The following is a 21,324-nucleotide window of genomic DNA, read 5'->3' as shown; positions in this document are numbered from 1 at the left end:
ATTCTATGGTTTGTTATGTCTATGTCCCCTATGCCAATTTGAGCTTTTCACTGGTGAAAACACACGTTTGGAACATGGTTCTTTTACAGAAGGAGCTAATTGAACCAACAAATGTTTCTTTCAGTATTTTACTGATAAAATAATGGTCACTTGCAGGCATGGGGCGGGGGGGCTGGGGGGCTGGGGGGGGGGGGGTGATGAACTGTAGGTTCAGGGAACACTATCAGCTGGAACAAAGCAGGAAGTGTAGTGTTATCACTGGTCTTTCTTTTCCTTTTGTTGCCTTTTTTAAAAAAAATTGGGGTTTTGCGGTAAAGTGTATGACAGTTACACTAGATCACACCAATAAATACCACCTGGCTATGATAACTGCACATCTGCTCCTGCTGCTCTCTGCGTTCATATGAAAAATTGTACTGCATTACCTGGATAATATTTACATTATAATACACTGAACACAACCCAGGCAAAATGGATTGTGTCCAAACCGTAACCTGCAGACCTACCTCTGCAGATTACCGATTATTCATTCTGCAAACGCACTCTATCGGTGAGTGGAACTCGGCGTGTGAAGTGTAAGCGTTCCGCTGCTGCTACCAGTCGCTACATGCGGGAATTCCTCCTGTCTCCCTGCTCCTCCTCTCATTCCCACTCATCTCATACCTTTCCTTCCACCCGCCCTCCCCCTTTTCTCTCTCTTCCTTCTTTACTTGTATCTCTCTATCTCTCTCTCTCTTTGGAGTGATGTGCTGAATCTTGAGTGAATTCCTCCTCTGTGGCAGACACCCAGGAAGATCCTGCCAGAGGGCCTTGACTTTTTTTTTTTTTTTCCTGTTTGGGACCCTGGGAAACACAGTCGTGGGTTTTCGTATAGGGTTGCGCAAGTTCGTGTCCTCCCGCACGAACTTGATCACTGCCGCCTGTCCGTTTAATGTTTTTCCGCACCCCTTTCCTTTTTCGACATTGTAACATCAGATATATATTTAATGTGGCTGTAAATGCTGAGGGACATTATGTCAAACTTGAACAAACTTTCATGACCTTTCATGACCTTTCACGAAGGTTGAGTCAACTTGCTGTGATAAAGACACTCGGGGGGGGCGGGGGGGGGGGGGTCGGTTTCCTCGGTTTGATTGTTCACAGAAATGCATGGAGGTGCTTTTTTTATTTATTCACGCTCGTTTAACATGAAGTGCTCCTTCCCAAGCTCTGGTGGGATTTGGCTTTGCTCAGTTGGAAATGTGTGTGTGCTCTGTTACCCTGCCCTTGGTATATCAGGGAATTCCTCTCCAGCCAAGTTGGGAATTTATCTTTGACTGTTAAAAAGGGGACGAGACAATGATGTCATTGAACGGCAGAGGGTACGCGCTGAAAGACGAGCTAAATCTTTTCCCCACCTGTCGTTGGTCGAGCGGCAGAAATGAAACGGAAGAGACATTCTTATTAACATATTGATATCCCCCCGTTAAAGCCACATTGTTAATATTACAGAAGTTCTTACTAACATATTGATATCTCCCCGTTAAAGCCACATTGTTAATATTACAGAAGTTCTTATTAACATATTGATATCCCCCCGTTAAAGCCACATTGTTAATATTACAGAAGTTCTTACTAACATATTGATATCCCCCCGTTAAAGCCACATTGTTAATTTTACAGAGAACCCATTTTTTTGCAGTCAAAGATCGAGTGCTGACTCACTGCCATGCGGCAATTGCAACACGTGCTTTTCGTGCTAGGACAAGTCAAAATGTTCGCAATTCGAACAGGTTAAAGGGAGAAAAGAACATTGGGACAGTCAAGAGGAAAATGTGAGCAATGTCGCCCCATCCAGTTTGATGTGACCTCGCGTCATTTTAGAATACACACGGCTCGACAGCAAAGAAAAATCGAGGCCACAGTCAGTTGCGAGACGGCTAGCTAATTTTGACGCTAGCTAGCTAATTAACATCGACAGGCGTACTGGTCCGTTACGGCGCTTATCAGTTCAATTTCCAAATGAAAAAGGAAATTTTACTTTTTACATTGATCTGACAAAAAAAAATACAATTTGAGAAATTTTAGTTAAATTTTTTTTTTTTATTTATTTATTTTATATAGAAAATCAAACTGATAAGTATTACATGGACCCGCACTGTACCAATACTGTACTAGCTAGCTAGATAGCCAGCAAGCGAACCAGCTAGAATCATTTTCACGGTGTCACTTCCTGGTCTGACTTGGCACTAGAAGGCAGGTGTGTGTGTGTGTGTGTGTGTGTGTTTGTGGACCATTGTCTGCAGGTCAAGTCAAATTAGAACATGAGAAAAAAGGAAGTGGATACCAGGTGCTGCAACTGTTTCCATGTCCATTATGTCTGAGAACCCAATCTATAAGCTGATGTAGAAAATTGTAGATCTTGTTGAATCATTTCGTCATTTTTTGGTAATACACGCACACTTAATAGCTCTCGGATGTAATAATTTATATGAAATTACTTCAAATTTAAAAATTTACAATTTAAAATAGAACTACCTACACACGGAATGAAATGACTAACGGAATGTGAGCACGGGTTAAATTGAAACCCAGACCTTTCTCCTGGTTTAGTGTGTCCCTATGTGAATTAAGTGACCTTGGCATATGTCTGCTGTTTCCCAAAGGGAGCCTGTGTGACAACGCTGATAGGACGTCAACACGCCAAACAAATTTGAGTCGGTCAATTCTCTATTGTTGGTATTTTTTGGCTGCTCCTCTGCCTCTCGGTCATGTGTGTGAGGAAGAGGAAGACGTGGAGACTGAAGGTCCCACAGACAGGCTCATGTGAGGGAGCGAGACAGACGGACAGACTGAGCATTGTGCTGTTTTTCTTGCACATAAGCGGATGTTTAAAACACATGCTACTGTGACTCGAAAGCCAAACACACACACACACACACACACACACACACACACACACACACAGACAGACGCACACACACACACACACGCGCACACGCTCACAGAGAAACACAGAACAGCAGCGGATAGTGTTTGTGAATTTGAATATTTTATAGAACTGTATATGCGCGTTTGTATTTACCCAGGTAAACATTAGATAACCATTAAGCTCCATTACTCCGCCGTGAATCACCAAGCCTGCACAGTGACTTACTAAACTCTGCTGTTTGAACCGAGATAGCATGGTGACGTTAATTCAATGGGCTTCTGCTTCTGCTTATATGGCCTTTTTTAAAAAATAAAACAATGTGTGAAATATGAATCATCGAATACGCTAATCCACCGCCTAGTTCTCTTGCCTTATTAACTTGGAATACTATAAATCAATTCAAATTTGTGAATTATTCTATAAATTCATTCACTCTATTTTTTGTTATGGTAACCATGTTTAATGGGGAGTGTGTCTATGTCCCCTCAACCCTATGTTCCTTCACCCCTATGTTCCCTCAACCCTGCGTTCCCTCAACCCTATGTTCCCTCAACCCTGTTCCCTCAGCCCTATGTTCCCTCAACCCTGTGTTCCCTCAATCGTATGTTCCCTCAGCCCTATGTTCCCTCAACCCTATGTTCCTTCACCCCTATGTTCCCTCAACCCTGTGTTCCCTCAGCCCCCAAAATCTCCTGCTGAGTACATTTCTTTTTAATCACATTTTAGTACCTTCTTAAAAATGTTTTCATATTGGGTGGTGTTAAGAATAATGAACACGGCTCATATATTTCTCTATCCCTCTCAAATACAATTATTTGTCAGCCTCAAAAACCCTGTATCCGTGTCAACAAACCTCGGTTTCATTTCTACTTGACTTTCAGCTGAGTTATGTTCATGTGACCCTGCGATGCGTAGACCCCGGTGTGGCCGGCTAGTGGTTGGGTGGTTATGCTGATGCTGGCGACTCCAGCTTCATTTTAAGTTGAATGAGAATGTTTTACTGCCTCGTGTGGGTGTTCTGATTGTGAACTGCTTACATGGGTGGATTCAATCACCCCCGTGCTTGGCCGACTGAGCAGAAATGTGCAACTGTTTCTCGGCAGACTCGACCAGAGCCCAGAACGAGGCAGCATGGTGACCTAATGGTTCGTAATGTCATCTTAACAGCCTCATCAGAGAGCTGGGCTTCAGCACCCTGGGCATCTGCCAGGGCACATCCTACAGTCAGAAACCTGAAAACTTGAGTTTTACACAATCCAAAATAAATGGCTTCTGAGTGGATGTAAAACAACGTTGGTAGGTGTGAAAGGACTGTGTTAAGAAAAGGTCAATGACAGTGGCATTTAAGTGGGTAAGGATGAAACAATGTTGCCATTACGGCTGGAGGTCTGAGGACACATTTACAGGTTTGGTGGGAAACAATGACATTAGATAATGCATAAGATGCAAACAAACAAGCAGACGGACAAACAAGAGGAGAAAGACTAATGGTCCATAAAATTAGGATACAAAAACAAGATGAATATGATGGGCTATGTGTGACAATATTGAGTGCAGGGCAGACTATTGTGTAGAGTGTGGGGGGGGGGGGGGGGGGGGGGGTGAGATGAGGTAGCAAAGAGGGAATGAAGAGAGACAGAGGGATGAATACATGACTTGATTTGTTCATTGGTGACTATGAATATGAAGAGAGAAATTATTAAATTGAATTATAATACTATAAATTAAATAATAAGGGAGGGAAATTATACATGAGTGATTAAATTAGGTTTTTCCTGGTGCGGGTGTTAGTGCTGTCCCTGTCCTGTTCATTTTTATGAATGTTTGTGTCTGTGTTTGTGGTTTTAGTCCTTGCCAATCTCATTGTACCTTATTTCAAATGTGTGATTTGATGGGAGTGGTCCCATTTCCTCAGTGGCTATCGGACCCTGGGGAGGATCTTTGGCTCTTTTGCCACTGGATTCAGTTTCGTGTGAGTGGTCCCCTCTTGTTTTTCTCGGCGCGCTTTGTCCAAGCTTCATTAACGCTCCCTTCCTCTTCTTTCACTGCCATCTCTCTCTCTCTCTCCCTCCGCTCCTTCCTTCCACCACCGCACCACGACCCTCCCTCTCTGCCTCTCCTTTCAGGAAGCGACATCAAAGATGTTAATATTAAAAACCTAAAGTCCATGGAAATCCTTTATGTTTATTCAAACCCCAGCTGAAGGAAAGACAAGTTCAAAAGCATCAGGTGGACGTTCCATCACATCCTGTGTTTGTGAAGAGGCCTGATCTCCGACCTCCTGTGCTCCAGCACAGTGGACTCACGTTGCATAAAGGAGTGGGAGAAAGGAATGCCTGTGACCGGCGGCCACCGCGTCCAACGCTTGTTTTCTTTTCAATCTTGCTGAACACAAACTATTTTGTGATTTCTGCGCGTTCGCCTTTCGTGCGGGCAAAAGAAACTCCCCCATTGTTGACGGTAACATTACACTTCTGCCGTTTTCCCATGTCTTTCCATTCAGGGCATTTCCACTCCTTAACTACACCTACAGCACTTCTCATTAAGTTAAAACTGTGTGTGCGTGTGTGTGTGTGTGTGTGTGTGTGTGTGTGTGTGTGTCAGTAACTACCAAGTTTGTTCCAGAAAGAAAAAAATAATAATATTGAATAGTAAAAGAGATGTGGGCTACTGTAAGAGTTTACATGAAGGAAGGGGTGTGTGTGTGTGTGTGGTTTTTTTTGCCCCTCATACGGTCTTGTGTGCTGTTTGAAAGACGACACTGGGTGTATGTGTGTGTTAACCAGTGTGTATGTGCAGTTGTGTGTGAAAATGTGTGTGTGGCTTTAGGCAGGTTCTCTGGACAACAATACACTCAGACCACACCCATCTTCAAGTCCCCTCCCCCCCGCACCCACCCACTACACTGACTTTGGCACACTTGTCCTTATTTGGTTGTGCTGCTAACTCGGCTGATCATTGGTTAAGGGCAAGTAAAAAAAAAAATTCTGATGGAGACACACACCTGTGCAGGCTTGCGCACACACACACACCCACCCACCGACACTTTGCATCACCAATGTGCGCGCACACGCACACACACACACACACACACACGGTACACACGATACCTATATATTCATTGAGGATGATTACTGGCAAAATGAATTCAACTACTTAAACCATTAACTAATGTAATACATTCAATAACTTAACTAAATGATTTGTTCAGCTGAGGGAACAGACACAAGCCAACACCCCAGGCACCGTCTTGTCGAGGCATGTGGTCCATAAAACTGACGAGTCTGCCCAAAAACACACTCATTGCATACCTGCATCTGCCGACACACCATGATCTTCATGTCTATGTGTCTACGAAAAAAACCTGCCGAGGACAAACTTAGACAGTGACAAGTCCATGCCCCCCCACCACCACAAACGTGACAAACATGCAGCTTAGGGAGCAGCTTATCAGTGACTTCCGGAGGTTGGTCGGTTTTCACAGAGAGAACTTTCAGCATGTTTTTCCTCCAGGCCGCAAAGTTCACGGTCATGGATTTCTGCGGTCTGTGCCTCTGACAGCAAAGATCCCACTCTACTGACTTTCTTTGTTCTGCTTTACTATACTGCACTATATATTTGCATAGCTCTTAAAGGCATGTGCATATCAATATGTGGGGTGATTTTGTGGAGGAAGAAATCAAACAAAGTAAAAATATCATACAATGTTTTTTCGCAAGGTATTTAAAGGAGACAGGGGAATGCGAAGCAAACTGATGGTGTTGTTCCTTTTTCTTTTCTTTTTCTCTATTCACAATCTTGGGCTTAGTTTTAGGTTGGACACAGTGGTGGAAAGTTGATTTATGCAATTGATGTATTGAAGATTTGTATTAGTATGGAATAGGAGTAGGACTAGAAAAGCAAAATGCTTCTTCCTTCTCCTTTTCAAACATTTATTCATAGATTAATCTTGCTTATTTTGTTATCCAGTATTATTGGCCATCTTGTTTTTGTGGTAGTTGTTTTCTTTTAAAATAAATGTTATTGACTATTACTTTTTTTAAATGTTTGAAATAAAGTTTATTCTATTCTACTAATAAACAGTCTGGGTTCCACCAAAGCAGAGCCGGAAAAAAAAGAAGTTAAAATGCATAAAAAGTGGATAACAAACTGTAAAATATGAGACATCAAGATTAAATCCTGTAAAGTGAGCAGCCCTGAGGCAGAGGAGTGGCGGCCTCTTGCTCACACACAAAGGAAAACAGGAGAGGTTTGGATTTTATTAATGTCACACACATTTTATTACAGAGATACAGAAGTAAGGATAGTCTATGGATGCCACATTTTCCTGTTGATGAATATTGGATTTCGATCCAGCCAGTGTTGTCTCCTTCAGTCAGAGAACTCCGTCACAGAGACCAGGTCAGATAAAATGGCTCTGGACGGGACAGAGAAACAAGATACTGCGTGTGAAAAAAGGGGGAATGATACATCACTTCTCTTGGCATGTAGCAGCAACGTAACTAAACTAATTAACTGAACATCTAACTCGCATATCTAAGCTGATTCTGTGAGTCTAAACTGATCAGACGCTATTCAGAGCTACTGTGGAAAGAGATGCTCTTCTTCATTTTGGTCCATTTTCATTTGTCTTATTAATTTGATCATTCATCCAATGTTTCGTCTCATCCGTCACATCATCCACGTCGAGACGCTACAGGTACGCTACATGGTCACAATCTCTCATTGAGAAAGTCGACCTTTGACCTCGTCATCACATCTTCATCTTAACCTATTAGAAATGTGTCTGAATATTTGTCATAATAAGCGTTTAACTTCTTGAGATGTGGCCATTTTGTGAGGTCAGAGTGACCGTGTGATTAACGACCACAAAATTCAAATAGGTTCAAACCTCGAGTCCACAAGGACATTCGTAAGAAAATTCCACCAGGGCCCTTCCCGAGTATCATGACTACAGGAACAGGGATGTGAAGTCGAGATCACCTTGAACTTTAACCTCCGAATTCTGATCAAATCATCTTTGAGTCCAGGTGGAAGGGATTTTTGTCAAAACACACTTGAGGCCGTCCTGAGAAGAAGTCATGTTCTCGAGAATGGGACTGACGGACTAATCAATCCTTTTCTGACCAGTGGAACCAAATGACAATAAATAGATAAATAAAGACCTGCTGGAAATCTACAGCAGACATTGCCACTTGTATTAATCTGTCCTGTATGAATCTATCCAGAGTGAGTGATAAGTGAGTTGCCTGCACCATGGTGACGCTTTCATGCTAGTAAGTTTTGTACTTGATCATTGTAAGTTTTGTACTTGATCAGAGATTGATCATCAGCCTCAGTCTGTGGGGCAAAAATCACATTAACTGCCGCAAGGGTGCAACAGATGAAAATAAACATTTATACATGGACATTTCTCTGATGAAACCCGACGTGGATTAATGTAAAAAAAACAACAACACATCAACACCAACAAAAAAAACTTCTTGTCAAACATGGCATGTTTCTCAGTGATTGTTTCAGATATACGAGTTTCCTGTCATCCATCATCCTCCACCCCTCACCTTTGCTCTTCTGTCAGTTGAAACTCAGCCAGTGTTCGCTTGGCCAGCTCTGCTGTTGCCGGCAGATCGAAGGCGGCGGACAGCCGAACGAGGTCCAAGGCTCTCTCGGCAGAGCCGCTGCTGTGGCACGCAGACAGGAAGTCGTCCAACAGCTGGTTGCTGGAAAAAAACGACACGGCAGGAAACACGCAGTCACAAACATGCCGTGAATTTGTTTTGATGAAAACAAAAAACGAAGCTCCAAAATGGATTACACGCCATTTCTTCTAACCTGCTAGAACCGTTACATCCTGAAACCCGGGTTGAGTACTGTGTGTTGTTGCAACTTCATCACCTTGTAATACTGACTCGGAATGTCCCCATCATGTTTTTTGCCCCCCATTAGAATCAAATTCATTTAAGATTGAGTATCTGCCGATGGCGAGTCCTGATCCAATACTATTTATGTAGACAATACAGTTGCACAGTGCACACTTACGTTTTTAAAATCAATCCGATGTATATGCTTGACAATTATATAGCTCTGCAATGCATTTTTTACAAAAAAAAAAAGCTCAACTAAAAATATTTTTATGGCTCTCATAACAATTCAACTTAGTGCAGCATTGGTTTCTATTTGTTTAAAAATGACTAGCTCATGCATTCAGTCTTTATTTTCCTGTCAGCCCACGAATGTGTGTGTGTGTGTTTATGTGTGTGGTTTGTACGTGCGTGAATTTTGAATACGTGCGTGAATTTTGAAACTAAATATACATCAATGCCACTTTGCCAGATGGCTCACAGGTATTACTTCAGGTGTGCGACAGCAGAGCGTACGTCAGAGTCAGGAGACGTGGGGTGAGGTCGAGATGTCAAATTGGCTTAGGAAATTTCTCTAAATGCATAGGAAAGGAGCTTCAATGCTTCCTTTCCTATCTACTTAAGCATAGGGTACACTGGACCTTCCTATGCCAAAGGTAAGGATATATAGACGCCCCACAATTCATTGCGACAGCGATATTTAACGTGACGCTCCATGCACGAACGTAAACAATTCAATCCGAGTAGAAGAAGTAGAAGAGTATGACTATGACCCAGAAGAGACGCACGTCATCATGTAAGTTACTCTTACATATGAATCATTTACAGCTGATGTCACACGGTGGTAAAACATACTGAAACATGCTGATTTCATCTTCGTAAATTTTTAGTTTCACCACGGCAGACGCACGTCAATAACATCCGCTGTCGTGTGATGACGTAGTACAGTGAAAGTCGAGTCGGATTCTCTGAGCAATGTTGTCGGCTTTTCCTAAATCCTATCAGTCCTCTTTTACACCTTTCTTTGACCTCATGACATTTTCCACTGAGGTCAAGGAATAGTAGATAGGAGTAGTAGATAGAAAGGACAATTAGACTGCAACCCTGCTTCACCTAGTCTAATTACCAGCTGGATTATGTAATAAGTAGTATGTAATAAAAAAAATTCAGTAGTCGGGAAGTGAAAACCCCCCAAGCTTTGTTCTGTGGTTACATGTGAAATGATATAAATGTCTTTATGAAATGTTGGTCTAAATGTAGATACACTAAATGGATTTCTGTTTGCTTGCAGTTACGGTGGAGACTCACGGGGGAATTCTGTTCTTGGATTTGAAGAGCTGCAGCACCTCCCTGCGGAGAGGGCGATCGAGGGGGGAGAGGTTAAGACATTTTTTTTTCACCGCACCAACAAATTAACAGAGAACATTTGTAGAGTTGGTCGTTTTGAGTGCAAGCTCTTCTGTAAATGTACAGATGGACACGGGACAGTCTTTCTTACCAGGCCTGTTGGGTCTTGTTGGCTCGCAGCAGCAGGGAGGTGATGTTTTTGAGAGAGGAGGGGCTCCACTCCAGAGGTGGCCCATGTGCGACAATTTCAAACACACCCTTTACATCCAGAGCACATGCTGCAAAGGACTCTTGAACCTGAGAATGGAGAGAAGATTATATTTGAGCACAACAAGATGACACAACCGTCTTCACACTCACTGCTCCTCCTACTGACCTCGGGACTGTGCTTATCTCTGGTCATCAGAGAGAGCAGTTCCTCCACCAGATGTGACTTGTCTTCGTGATGCAGAGTCCGGATGTCTGCGAATAGAGATTTTGAAAATAAAGACAGAATCACACAAATTACGATCCCGTCACAGGTGGGCTGGCTTCTCTCACCGGCCATTAAACTGGACATCAGAGTCACAAGTCATTCATATTGTAAAATATGAACCTTTAATCATGACTTCAGATTAAACCTCACCTTGCCATATTTGGGGCAGCAAATCAAGGCGATTGCCTGCATCCAGAGCCTGAAGCAGTTTGCCGAGTCCCTGAGAGTTTGGGTAGAAATGCTAAAAAAAAAAAGAAAATAAGCAAAGGCACCGTTCATTTTCCAAAAATCATCGCTAAGTATGGCTTAATCATCAATTTGACTTTCTCCTGGGGGGATTCACAGTTAAAGTGTCTGTCCAAAAGATAATAAATCTACATCAAGCGTCTTCCATGTCGTGGTGAAGGTGTTTCCCTCGGCTCTACAGAGCTTCTCAGGCTCTTCCAGCTGACTACCTACAAGCTGGCCAACGCCATGACGCATTTAGCAGCGACTGAAGCTGGTACTTTTCTCCTTAGCTGGTGGAGACCAAAAATGGAGTTAAAATGGAGAATCTTGGACTTCAACTTAAAATGGTGTGAACTTCAATCGTAGACAGAAACTCCATCCGTCTCGCCAAAACACCCAAGAGTTACGCAATGTTTTCTTAACATGATTTGAGCAGGACTAAATCAAACATTAACCCCCTTGCGGTGACGATAGTGGGTTTGGTTAGAGCTCAGAGCTGCAACAGTTAATCGATTAATCCATTACTAAATTAATTGCCAACTATTTTGATAATCGATTAAAGGGGCAGTAAGCGATCCTGGAGAGACCTTGTTTCTCTCTTTGTTGTTGTTGTGATCTTTATTCGCTCTGACCGTGCTACGAACCCGCGACCTCGGGTATGGGACAGTTACGGAGTAACCAATCACGGCGCTGCAGCGCCACCCGCCAGCACATCTCTTAAGGTGTCGACGAGTGATGTTTACAAACTGCGCTCTCAGTATTATGCATTTTTTTGTTTTTCGATGTACGGAGTCAGCGCTGAGCCTAAAAAACACAAAAGGGACAAAAACAAGTGCTTTTCAACGGTTACGGTAGACTAAATGTCTTTTGTGTGCCGACATAACAAAACATCATCTTCGGGTTTGGGAAAAGGGATCCACATTTTTCACCATTTTATGGACCACACAACTAATCGATTAAATGGAGAAAATAATAGACACACTAATCGATAGTGAAAACAATCGTTGGTTTCAGCCCCACTGCAGCTTAAGACATATTATCTTTTAAAGGTATTATTGATTCATCATGTCAAATAAGAATATTTGGAGTTGTACGACTGAACGGGAGACGGAGAGACACTGATGCACTGACCGTGGGAATGAGCTTCTTGTACCACTTCAGCACCACATCGATGTGCTCCCTCTCGCACAGCAAGCGGAAGAAGGTCCCGCTGGAGAACAAAGAGGAGGAGAGGTCCAGTTACACAGGCGTGTTGTGTCTGTGTGTATTCATTCGTCTTGTATATTTGGAACTATGATAACCCCCCGGAGTTTCACAGTTATGTCGAGGTGACAATGATGATGTGCAACATTTATTAGTTACTGTACATCATCACTCAACATCCAGCTTCAGGTAAAGACAGGGTTCATAAATATACTAAATGCTCCATCACTCACATGAGATTCATAAATTGGCCAAATTCTCCGAAAACCCTCCTAGCTCTTTCCTGCCACCCTGAGGCCTGTATGTGGAGGTACAACTGTTTTTGTTTTTATGTTGGGTGGAAGTTTTTTTTACTTACTAGTAAATACCCTGATGGAAAGAAGCTCCCAGCAACCTCCAGTTCTCCCCGCACTCCAATAGACTTTGTATTTTGTAACCCTGCTCCAGATCAATACTTTCCAGACACTGTTATGATTAAAGATGGGCAGAGAGAGAAAGATGTCAGTGAATGAAGAGATGTGCGCCTTTATATACCACTTAAGTGCTGGTGAACATGGAATTTTCAGTCCAAGTAACAAGTCAAATAAACAAAGCCATTAAAATCCACTTTGATCCAATTTAATGTGGGTAAAGATAGTTGGGGGAAAAAAAACATGTTTTGACAGCAACCCCTATATAAATCTAAAAATAGGCAAAGAAATACAAGTGCTTGAATTATACGTCTACAAGTGAGGACTTGCACTCCGCGGAAACATGTTGGAGACAAACGTCTATACAAAACAGGTCATAATAAAACACTAAAATAAAAAAACTTACCATTTTCATCGTATTAATGAAGAATGCACCTGGAAGGAGGAAGACGAGAGGTAATAAGCCAGTATCGAAAGCCACGTACACAAATGGAAACATTTCTCTGCCGTCCATGTTCTTTTTAAAAATTTTCAAATCAATTTGAAACAACAGCTCCAAAAAAACCCAATAAATTTTCCCAGTTTTTATTGAAACGTCAGCTGTTCCAAGTCCAGTGAATGACCTTGAGGTGGACTGCAAGAGTTTACTTGCATTTTCTTGCCGCATTGACAGTAAAAATGAAGCTCTGGAAGTGGATGCAGTCAATTCCTACAGGCGACCAGGGGCGGACTGGCCATCTGGACCGTCCGCCCGGCTGGTATTTGGGAGGGCAGCTTAAATCTTTCATGTTTTTTTGGTGTTGTTGTGCTGTGGTCTGCCAGTCAAGTGCTCTGCTGCACTGTGTGTAATCCTCACTCATTGACACATTAGAAGCCATGGTTTCTGCGGCACACAGAGCCTTTGTGTTATGCGTCATTGTTAAAGTGTCCGTCTTGTGTAACAAAGATTGTGAGTTCAAATGATGGCTTGGCTTAAAAAAAAAGCAGCACATAGGCAAGGCCCTCAATGCTACCCGCCTTCCTTAAAAGGCATCAGCAAAATGGATGTAATGCGAAGTGCAAGTGTTGAGACAAACTTTCTGTGCAATATTTGATTTGTATTGTAAAAAAACAACAACAACAACTGAGTTGGATGAAGAGGAAAAAGAGAAAGATGCCATTACTTCCTTTTTCAATAATAGTTCACATGTTCTACGACGATTAACTGTGAAGATTTCAATAAAAATGGGGAAAAACTTGTTGATGTTGTAAAAGTTACAGCGGCAGTGCATGCACTCCAACATACCGTCATTGGGGCCCTGGCAGGTGAAGCTTTTTCCACTTAGCTCTGACATAATTTCCGGCAACATGTTACTAGTGGTCTGGACAACGCCGGCTGAAAAACAAACAGGCCCGGTGAGTAGAGAAGTCAACGAGCAGACGACAGCGTGTTTTTCAAGTGTAGTGTAACATCAAGCTCACCTGTTCTGGAAAAGATTTCCAGGATGTAGCTGTAGGTGGTGAGGCTGGGAGCTGGGGAGAAAAAAACAGACAAGCGTATATGTGTCAAGATCAACAGGAATACATGAAAAATGGTAACATGCAAGTTCCAGTAAAAACAACTTCCTACACAGGGCTCCAGACTGCGACCATCTTTTGAGACAGTGTGAGTACTTTTTACAACTACGTGTGCGACCTGCAAATGTGCAGACTTAAAAAAAAAATTTAAATTAAAAACATACAAAGGGGGTGAGTCCGCACTCTGCAGTGTAGGCCAATGTGTGTGAATGGGGGCAGAGTGATAAGTCAACTGTGGGGGCGTCGCTCGTCGGTGTGTCTTCACGTCTCCGCAGGAATTAAAGTTCTCAGTCCATATAATTTCCGTCATTTAGATTCCAGAGAGGCCACGCATGAGATCAGTGTAGATCCATATACGCTGCTCAGTGTTCTCTTGCACCCGTGTCGGCCTCCCGGCTGGCCCTGGTGCAGTTTAACCTGAACGCCGCGGCTCCGTCCGGACCGGACGTCTCGGTGTTGCCTCTCTCCTCACCTCACCTCCCCTCGCCTCCAAGCGTCGCACCTCACCGGCCTGTTCCGAGGGCTTGACAGACCTGATGTCGGTGGGCTGGTGGAGGCATTAAGGAACAGCAGCGATGTGTAGGGTGGAGCTTATATATCATAATTTCGCTTATTTAGAAGGCATTGAGGGTCAAATGTGTGTACACACTATCCACCTTTTTAATATGAAAACCTATGGGAAGCGACCGCATGGTGGAACAAAAGTGGCCTCTGAAAAAGGCAGATGGGGAAAATAGCTTGGGCAGAAAAACAAATAAAAAATCTGTCAGATTACATTTTTTTGGGCATTAATCCTTGCTAATGTCTCACTCAACAATGTCAAAATATAACATTTCAATAAAATTTTGACATTGAGAACTTTAAATAGAACAGCACATTGTAATTTCTGTAAGTTCTCTATTCATTACCAAAGCATTTATCAGTAATACAGTTAAAATGAGCGAAAATGTGGATGTATGAGTTGCAGGCCGATTTAAGGTGTGCCCCTAAATTTTCTGCTTGTGCCCCTTAGAATTTCCATTAAGGGGCTACAGCGATCCTAGTAGTCAAAGTTCGTCTGGAGCCCTTATACAGTAACACGATGTGTGTGTGTGTGTGTGTGTTCCAATAGTTACCTATTCCCAGAGCCTTCATCTCATACAGAGTCTGTAGAGATTTTGACTTGGCCACAGTGCCACAGCGTTTCAGAGCTTGGAGGACATTGTTGAACGTCAACAGGTTGGGCCGAACTTCCTGTTCCTTCATGTGGGTCAACAACTCCTGCAAGAGACACAACGACACACACAAACACTGCGTCTGAGTATCTGCACCTGCAAACACAACTGCGGGGATATGAAGTTCTGTCACAGCTCCTGAATTTGACAAGATACAGTAAATGGAGCCACAAGGTTAAATAAATGAGCTATTGTGAAATTAATATTTAAATAAAAAAGTGTGTGAAATAAACAAATTAAACAATTTGTGAAATAATTTAAGAAATTATTACAATTGTTTAAAATAATTATTTTTTGTTTTGATTTCACACTAAATTTATATATTTTACACAGTTTATCATTTTACCACCTTGGTTTTGGTGGTGGTCAAAGGTCAAGGTCACTGTGACCCCCCCAACACACATTTTTTGTGTTGTGAGGAATTCAATCCCCAATTATCATACATTTCTAACAGAAGTCTTGGATAAAATGATGGGGCGATGACATTTTATATCCAAAAGGTCAAAGGAGAGGCTGTAACTAGTATTGAACACAACTTATTGATCTGGAAAAAATGGAACCAACTGATACGAAAAATATTACCTGTAAAATGAACAGTGTAAAGCATATGCAGTGACATTATTAATGATTCGAGAAGGTCTATTCCCAGGTGCGTGTCCTCGACACGAGTACAGTAAAGCTCTGTAACATGGAGTACGTCACACAAACAGGACTTACATTGATCAGTTCCCATCGCTCTGTGTATTTTTCTCTGACATTCGGAGCTGATATGATCAGTGCGTTGAAGATGTGGATGTCAGCTGTAGACAGAGGAACAAAGTGAAGACACAGCGGAGGATACACACGATGAAACTTCTGCAGTTCTCACGATTGTCTTTTGGTGCAGCAACACTAAATGACAAATCATTTACAACATAGGATCGTCTGACGACACAATATGCACTAGAGCCCGACAGGTATATCGGTTGGCCGATACTATTGTCCGATATTAGCCTTTCACAGATAAGATAACAGGTAAGTGCTTATGTTTACCGAAAAAAATTGCGTTTATCTTTACATTTTACATGAAATGGATTCTGTTTATTTCCTTAATTTAAGGTCTTTATATATGGTTGCATTTGTGTTTTTTTTTTATTTATAGATAGTTAATGTTTAAACAAAAACATCAAGACTGAATTACATTTTTTTGTCATAACAGTTGGATAATGACATCTTAGGAATCATTGACAGCTTAAAAAAATGAATACACATCTTGTACTCCCTAATAACAATATCGTCATCGGCCCCCACAAATCCATATCGGTTGGGCTCTAATATGTACACCTTTGAAATTACACTAAAATGGCCTTAATTTAAAACAAATAAATCTAAATTTTTTGGTCACTGAAATTGAAATTTCAACCAATGCAGATTTTTAGATTAACTTTACCTGCTCACAGAGTTACTTAACCAGAGTTTTAAAATATTGTTTCGAAATTCACTATCCAAACTCTATGTGTCTAAGTCATTACTTCAAGCTACAACTTCTACTCCAAATGTTGCCTTTCAAATTGTGTTTGTATACGATTATTCTATTTTCTTTTTCGACTCACCTTTCAGTCTCTCATTGAGCAGGCCGGTGTACATGCTGAAGGCCTTTTCGTAGGCTCCGTGCTGGGGAGGGACAGACACACATAAGGAATCAAACGAGGATGTGCCAACACTTTCGCCACTTGTACCTGTAGTGGAATGATTCTAAGCAACTAACTGGAACTAACGAACACTGCCCCCTACCTTTGCCATGCCTCTGATCAGAGCAGAGTAACACCGCGTGTCTCTCTCTGGCAGCACGTTAAACAGTCTCTCTGCGTTGTTGTTTTCTTCCCAGGTGCACTTTGGGGAGACTAAAGACTGCTGGAACCTAATTTTCCTCTTCTTCACCCCCTCTCCTGGCTCCTGATGAACACACAAGTGCATAACATACATATTATACACCAATCAGCCACAACGTTAAAACCCTAACCCTAAAATGATGATGGGTGAGGGGATAATAGGGATGGACCCAAATGAAGATTGTTGGCCGAAACTGAAAATAATGAGACACTTGGCCAAATAATACCGAATACTTTTTTTTATTTTTGCATTTATTTTGCCAATTCTTTTCCATTGCATGAATTAAATAACCTAAAAGTGCTTTTAACATTTTGTCTTGAGTTTAAAAGGGAAAAAAAATCAATTACAAAAGTACAATTTATAGATATTGTATTTACCCCCCCCTTGTATCGTATATGGTGTTACACCTGTCAAAAGGTGAGATATATTGAGCAGCACTTGAAGCTGAAGTGTTGAAAACAGGTGAAAATGGGTGAAAATGGGAAAGTGTACAGATGTGAGCGATATTTAACAAAGGTCAAACTGAAGGCTATAGACGACTGGGTCAGAGCATCTCCGAAACGGCAGGTGTTCTTGTCGGCATTACCCAAGACGCACTGGTCAGCATCTACTGTGGAGCGATGGAGGAAGGTGGCCTGGTTCGATCAATTTCCTTTTTTCACATCACTTACGGCCGGGCAGCAGTAGAAGACGGCAAACTGGTGACGGGTAGTGTGATGCTCTGAGCTATATATATATACACACACACACACACACACACACACACACACACACACACACACACACACACACACACACACACACACACACACACACACACACACACACACACACACACACACACACACAATATATATCTATATATATATACACACACACACACAGTATATATGTGTGTGTGTGTGTGTGTGTGTGGATGTGACAGAAGCACCACCTAGGCTACCTGAATGGCAGGGGCCTCTTTCAGCAGGAGAATGTGTGTCACCACAGCATCCGTGGGACATGCTGGAAAAACAAGTGCATTCAAGTCCAAACTGAAAGGCTCTGATGCTTTCCGCCACAGGACCCCTTCTGATCAGGTTAATAATAATATCAATATGATATCTAAAGTCTGCAGTATGATGTGTCCAGTGTATTCTTTGACGCTGCAGATCATTATGCCACTCTTTTCTTGTCACCGAGCGTCAAGCTGTGGTTTTCGTTCAGAGATGACTCACCGTGTCCTCTGTCTGTGGCCCCCCTCCCTCGACAGGTTCTCTGTCACAGTAAAGACAGATTAGGTCTAATAGGTTGTGGGTTGTTTCAATGGAGACTGCTGTGCCTGCAAAAAAAATACATTCAAAGACAGAAGTTGATGTCATAGGTTTATCGTAACAAAACATACATTGCTTGTATATGTTTGTGTGCGTGTTCGTTCTCACCAGCTTGCAGTAGCTGGTCATACATGTCAACAGAAGCTTTAACTTTTCTCAGGGTGATTCGTTCCTTCAGTGCCTCCTCGCTCACCTCTTCAAGCACCAGTGACACCGTCTCTGGCATCAGACACTACACACACACACACACACACACACACACACACACACACACACACACACACACACACACACACACACACACACACACACACACACACACACACACACACACACACACACACACACACACACACACAATATTTACAACACTGGGACAATACTGTGAGTGCAGTTTGTAAACATCACTCGTCAACACTTTAAGAGGCGTGCTAGAGGGTGGCGCTGCAACTTCAGGCTTTTGGGCCTAGCGGTTAGTCGGTCTCCCATACCCAAGGTCGCGGGTTCGTGGCCTGGCCAGAGCAGTAATTGCCTACTGCCCCTATTAGTCCAATCATTACAAAGACATGTGCGTTCAGTAGTAGAACTGAATAAGGTTTCTTACTGGTATATGTGGTTCAGCAAAGTCTTTAGTGAAGAACTTGGGGTTGTTGTTGATAAAGTATTTGGCCGCAGACCTGCCGGACTCATGGGCAAATAAGAACAACGACTGCAGAGAGACGAGAGAAGGATTCATCAATATGAAGATAATAAATCCCATAGTGACAGATTGTAACTTAGTACAGCAGCTATACAAGAGAAAGGCTGATGAGATAAAGGCATAATGCTTATATTGATATGAAGGGTAGTATGTTCTGACTTACAAACTCGGTTGAGCTCCTGGGCGAGAGGTAAGGATCATCCTGGAACTGATACTTGTATGCTGTAGGATTCTGGTGATGAAAAGCAGCTATAGTAAACAAACAGATACATCAATATACAGCTTTACATCCACGTGGATCTGTAATGGGAGAGCTCTCACGCTGCTGACAGTCGAAGCCAGAGCCTCCAGCACAGCCTCTTTGCTCCTGTTTGATAAAAAAAAACCAACGTTATTTCAATGTCTTGATTCAAGGACACGTAATGTAAAAGCTTGCTAACTTGTCTTCTCTTTCAACAGACAGTGGACAGTGTATGACACCTAAAAACTTCTGCAATAGTGATATAGCACGTACCATGTTTTCTTCCTGGGGATAACGATGTTCTCTGTAGATTCTGCAGAGGAAGAGGTGTGACTTTATTATAGAATGGCATGATAATCATCAATAACACCCTACATTTAATGAAACGAATATCCTCTGTTGCCACAAGGTGATTGGTTCAAATCTGAAGAAAAGGGCAGATAATCTAGATTGTCTCCTGCTGTGATTAACTCAAACAGTGGAGCCGGGTTTTATTCTGTATTTAAAAAAAAAATAATAATCAACAAATATACCATAATTGACCAAAACCAACAAATATTTTTGAGTTTATCTCTCAACACTTTGCTCCTTCCCTACCCTGCCACTGGCTCTCAGTCCGAAGCCCATGATTCTTTAAAATACACAGTGCTTCATTTAACATTTATTACTCAAACAGGACTTAAAGGGGCAGTTGGCGATTCTGGAGAGAGCTTGTTTCTCTCTTAGTTGTTGTTGTGATTTTAATGCTCTGGTCTGGCCGCGAGCCCGGGTCCTCCATTAAGGGAGTCCGGTGCACTAACCACTACGCCAAAACTGCAGAGTTGTTGCGCAACCAGCGAGCAAATCTTCGCTGATTTTTACAAAACGTGCATTTCTTTAGAATCGCTTCCTGCCCCTTTAAGACTGCAGAACAGTCTAAGGAGGCTTAACGCAAAACCAAAGTACAGTGAGTGAACACAGTCGTGGTAATGACATAAACATGTCACCCATGACTGTTGGCTCACTAGTGTGTTGTTTTTCAGCAGTTAATGGACTAACAATGTGGCTCCAAATCTATAAAGGTTTTTTTGGTTATGCAGACAAAGGCTTGTTGTTGAATCCAGGCTTTAGTCTTTTCCTTTTCCGGCGACCAGGGAGAATGACTCGGCTTTGCGTACATCTTAACGCAGGTAAACATTTAGCCAGTGACGCTTTAATACGACCACCACCACAACCCCTCTTTCCAATTTACCTTTATTAGCCTCGGCAGCTTGTTGTCGCAGAGCTGGAGTCCAACCAAAATTCCTAGGGGGGGGGAGACAATGATGAGCCAAACTGAAGATGCTTAAAGTTGAATTAGAAAACTTCCTCTGATGGGCTATACTATCATGTCATAGATCAACTTGTTGCACCTATACAATATCCATTTTCTGGGTAGATTAACCTCTTTAAAAAAAATAAAAAAACAAAGGTTTGGTCCAAGTGTAGGAGGATTAAAAAAATACAATGGCAGACATCACAGCTGCAGATCTCCGGTGTGTAGGGGTCAACACAGTGGAAACGGGCACAATGCTGACACACAGCGTTTATAATAATAATAATAATAATAACCCCACTGATTAGGATAAACTGTGGGAACCATCTGATGTAAAGTAACGTTTACATGCCCGACACTGAATGCGGCACAGTGCTCACATCGAGCCGCCGTGGCAACTGTTCGCTGCGAGTTAGCATCACGGAAGACGTGACCTCCTGTCAGACGATGCTAGCCGCGGCTGGCCGCGCCGGCGCAGCCAACGACTTGAAACGCCATAGAGGCCGACTGGACCGACACTCGGCCGGAGGTTGGGTTCTCACCTGCGACCCCACAGCGGCTCGAGGTTACTTGTCAGAAACCGTCCGTTTCTGTGGAGGTGATGCCCTACGTGCCTCCCGGACGCCGCCATGTTGACACAAACTGAGGGCTTCTGGGAGAGACAAACCATTTGGGTCAACAAACAAAAAAAGGGGGGG

At 42.5% G+C, this 21,324-nt stretch overlaps 1 protein-coding gene across 1 annotated transcript; it reads right to left on the bottom strand.

Moving 5' to 3' along the window:
* Window positions 1-7,170: 7,170 nt before the first annotated feature.
* On the bottom strand, window positions 7,171-21,292 carry ptcd3 (pentatricopeptide repeat domain 3). Its single transcript, XM_035649412.2, has 23 exons — window positions 21,169-21,292; window positions 20,564-20,616; window positions 19,606-19,645; window positions 19,413-19,458; window positions 19,255-19,323; window positions 18,996-19,100; window positions 18,500-18,623; window positions 18,296-18,399; window positions 16,980-17,141; window positions 16,799-16,859; window positions 15,924-16,006; window positions 15,108-15,252; window positions 13,897-13,947; window positions 13,721-13,810; window positions 12,842-12,870; window positions 12,384-12,490; window positions 11,954-12,032; window positions 10,745-10,835; window positions 10,496-10,581; window positions 10,271-10,416; window positions 10,081-10,122; window positions 8,473-8,631; window positions 7,171-7,328 (listed from the first exon to the last, which is right to left on the bottom strand). The coding sequence occupies exons 1-23, from the start codon at window positions 21,255-21,257 to the stop codon at window positions 7,283-7,285; spliced, it is 2,007 nt and encodes a 668-aa protein (XP_035505305.1). The 5' UTR covers window positions 21,258-21,292; the 3' UTR covers window positions 7,171-7,282.
* Window positions 21,293-21,324: the final 32 nt, after the last annotated feature.

The sequence above is a fragment of the Scophthalmus maximus genome, chromosome 9 (genome assembly GCF_022379125.1).
Source record: "Scophthalmus maximus strain ysfricsl-2021 chromosome 9, ASM2237912v1, whole genome shotgun sequence".
NCBI classification, from domain to species: Eukaryota; Metazoa; Chordata; class Actinopteri; order Pleuronectiformes; family Scophthalmidae; genus Scophthalmus; species Scophthalmus maximus.
Note: the sequence above shows the minus strand (reverse complement) of the source record. Positions and strands in the feature narration are given on the sequence as shown.

Bases quoted from the DNA above. Each gene is read 5' to 3' on its own strand.
- ptcd3 (XM_035649412.2), bottom strand. From the start codon at position 21,257: ATGGCGGCGTCCGGGAGGCACGTAGGGCATCACCTCCACAGAAACGGA. The intron at 19,324-19,412 runs GTGAGAGCTCTC...TTTCATCACCAG, and splicing joins TGGCTTCGACTGTCAGCAGC to AATCCTACAGCATACAAGTA. The intron at 12,491-12,841 runs GTAAGTTTTTTT...TAATCATAACAG, and splicing joins TCATTAATACGATGAAAATG to TGTCTGGAAAGTATTGATCT.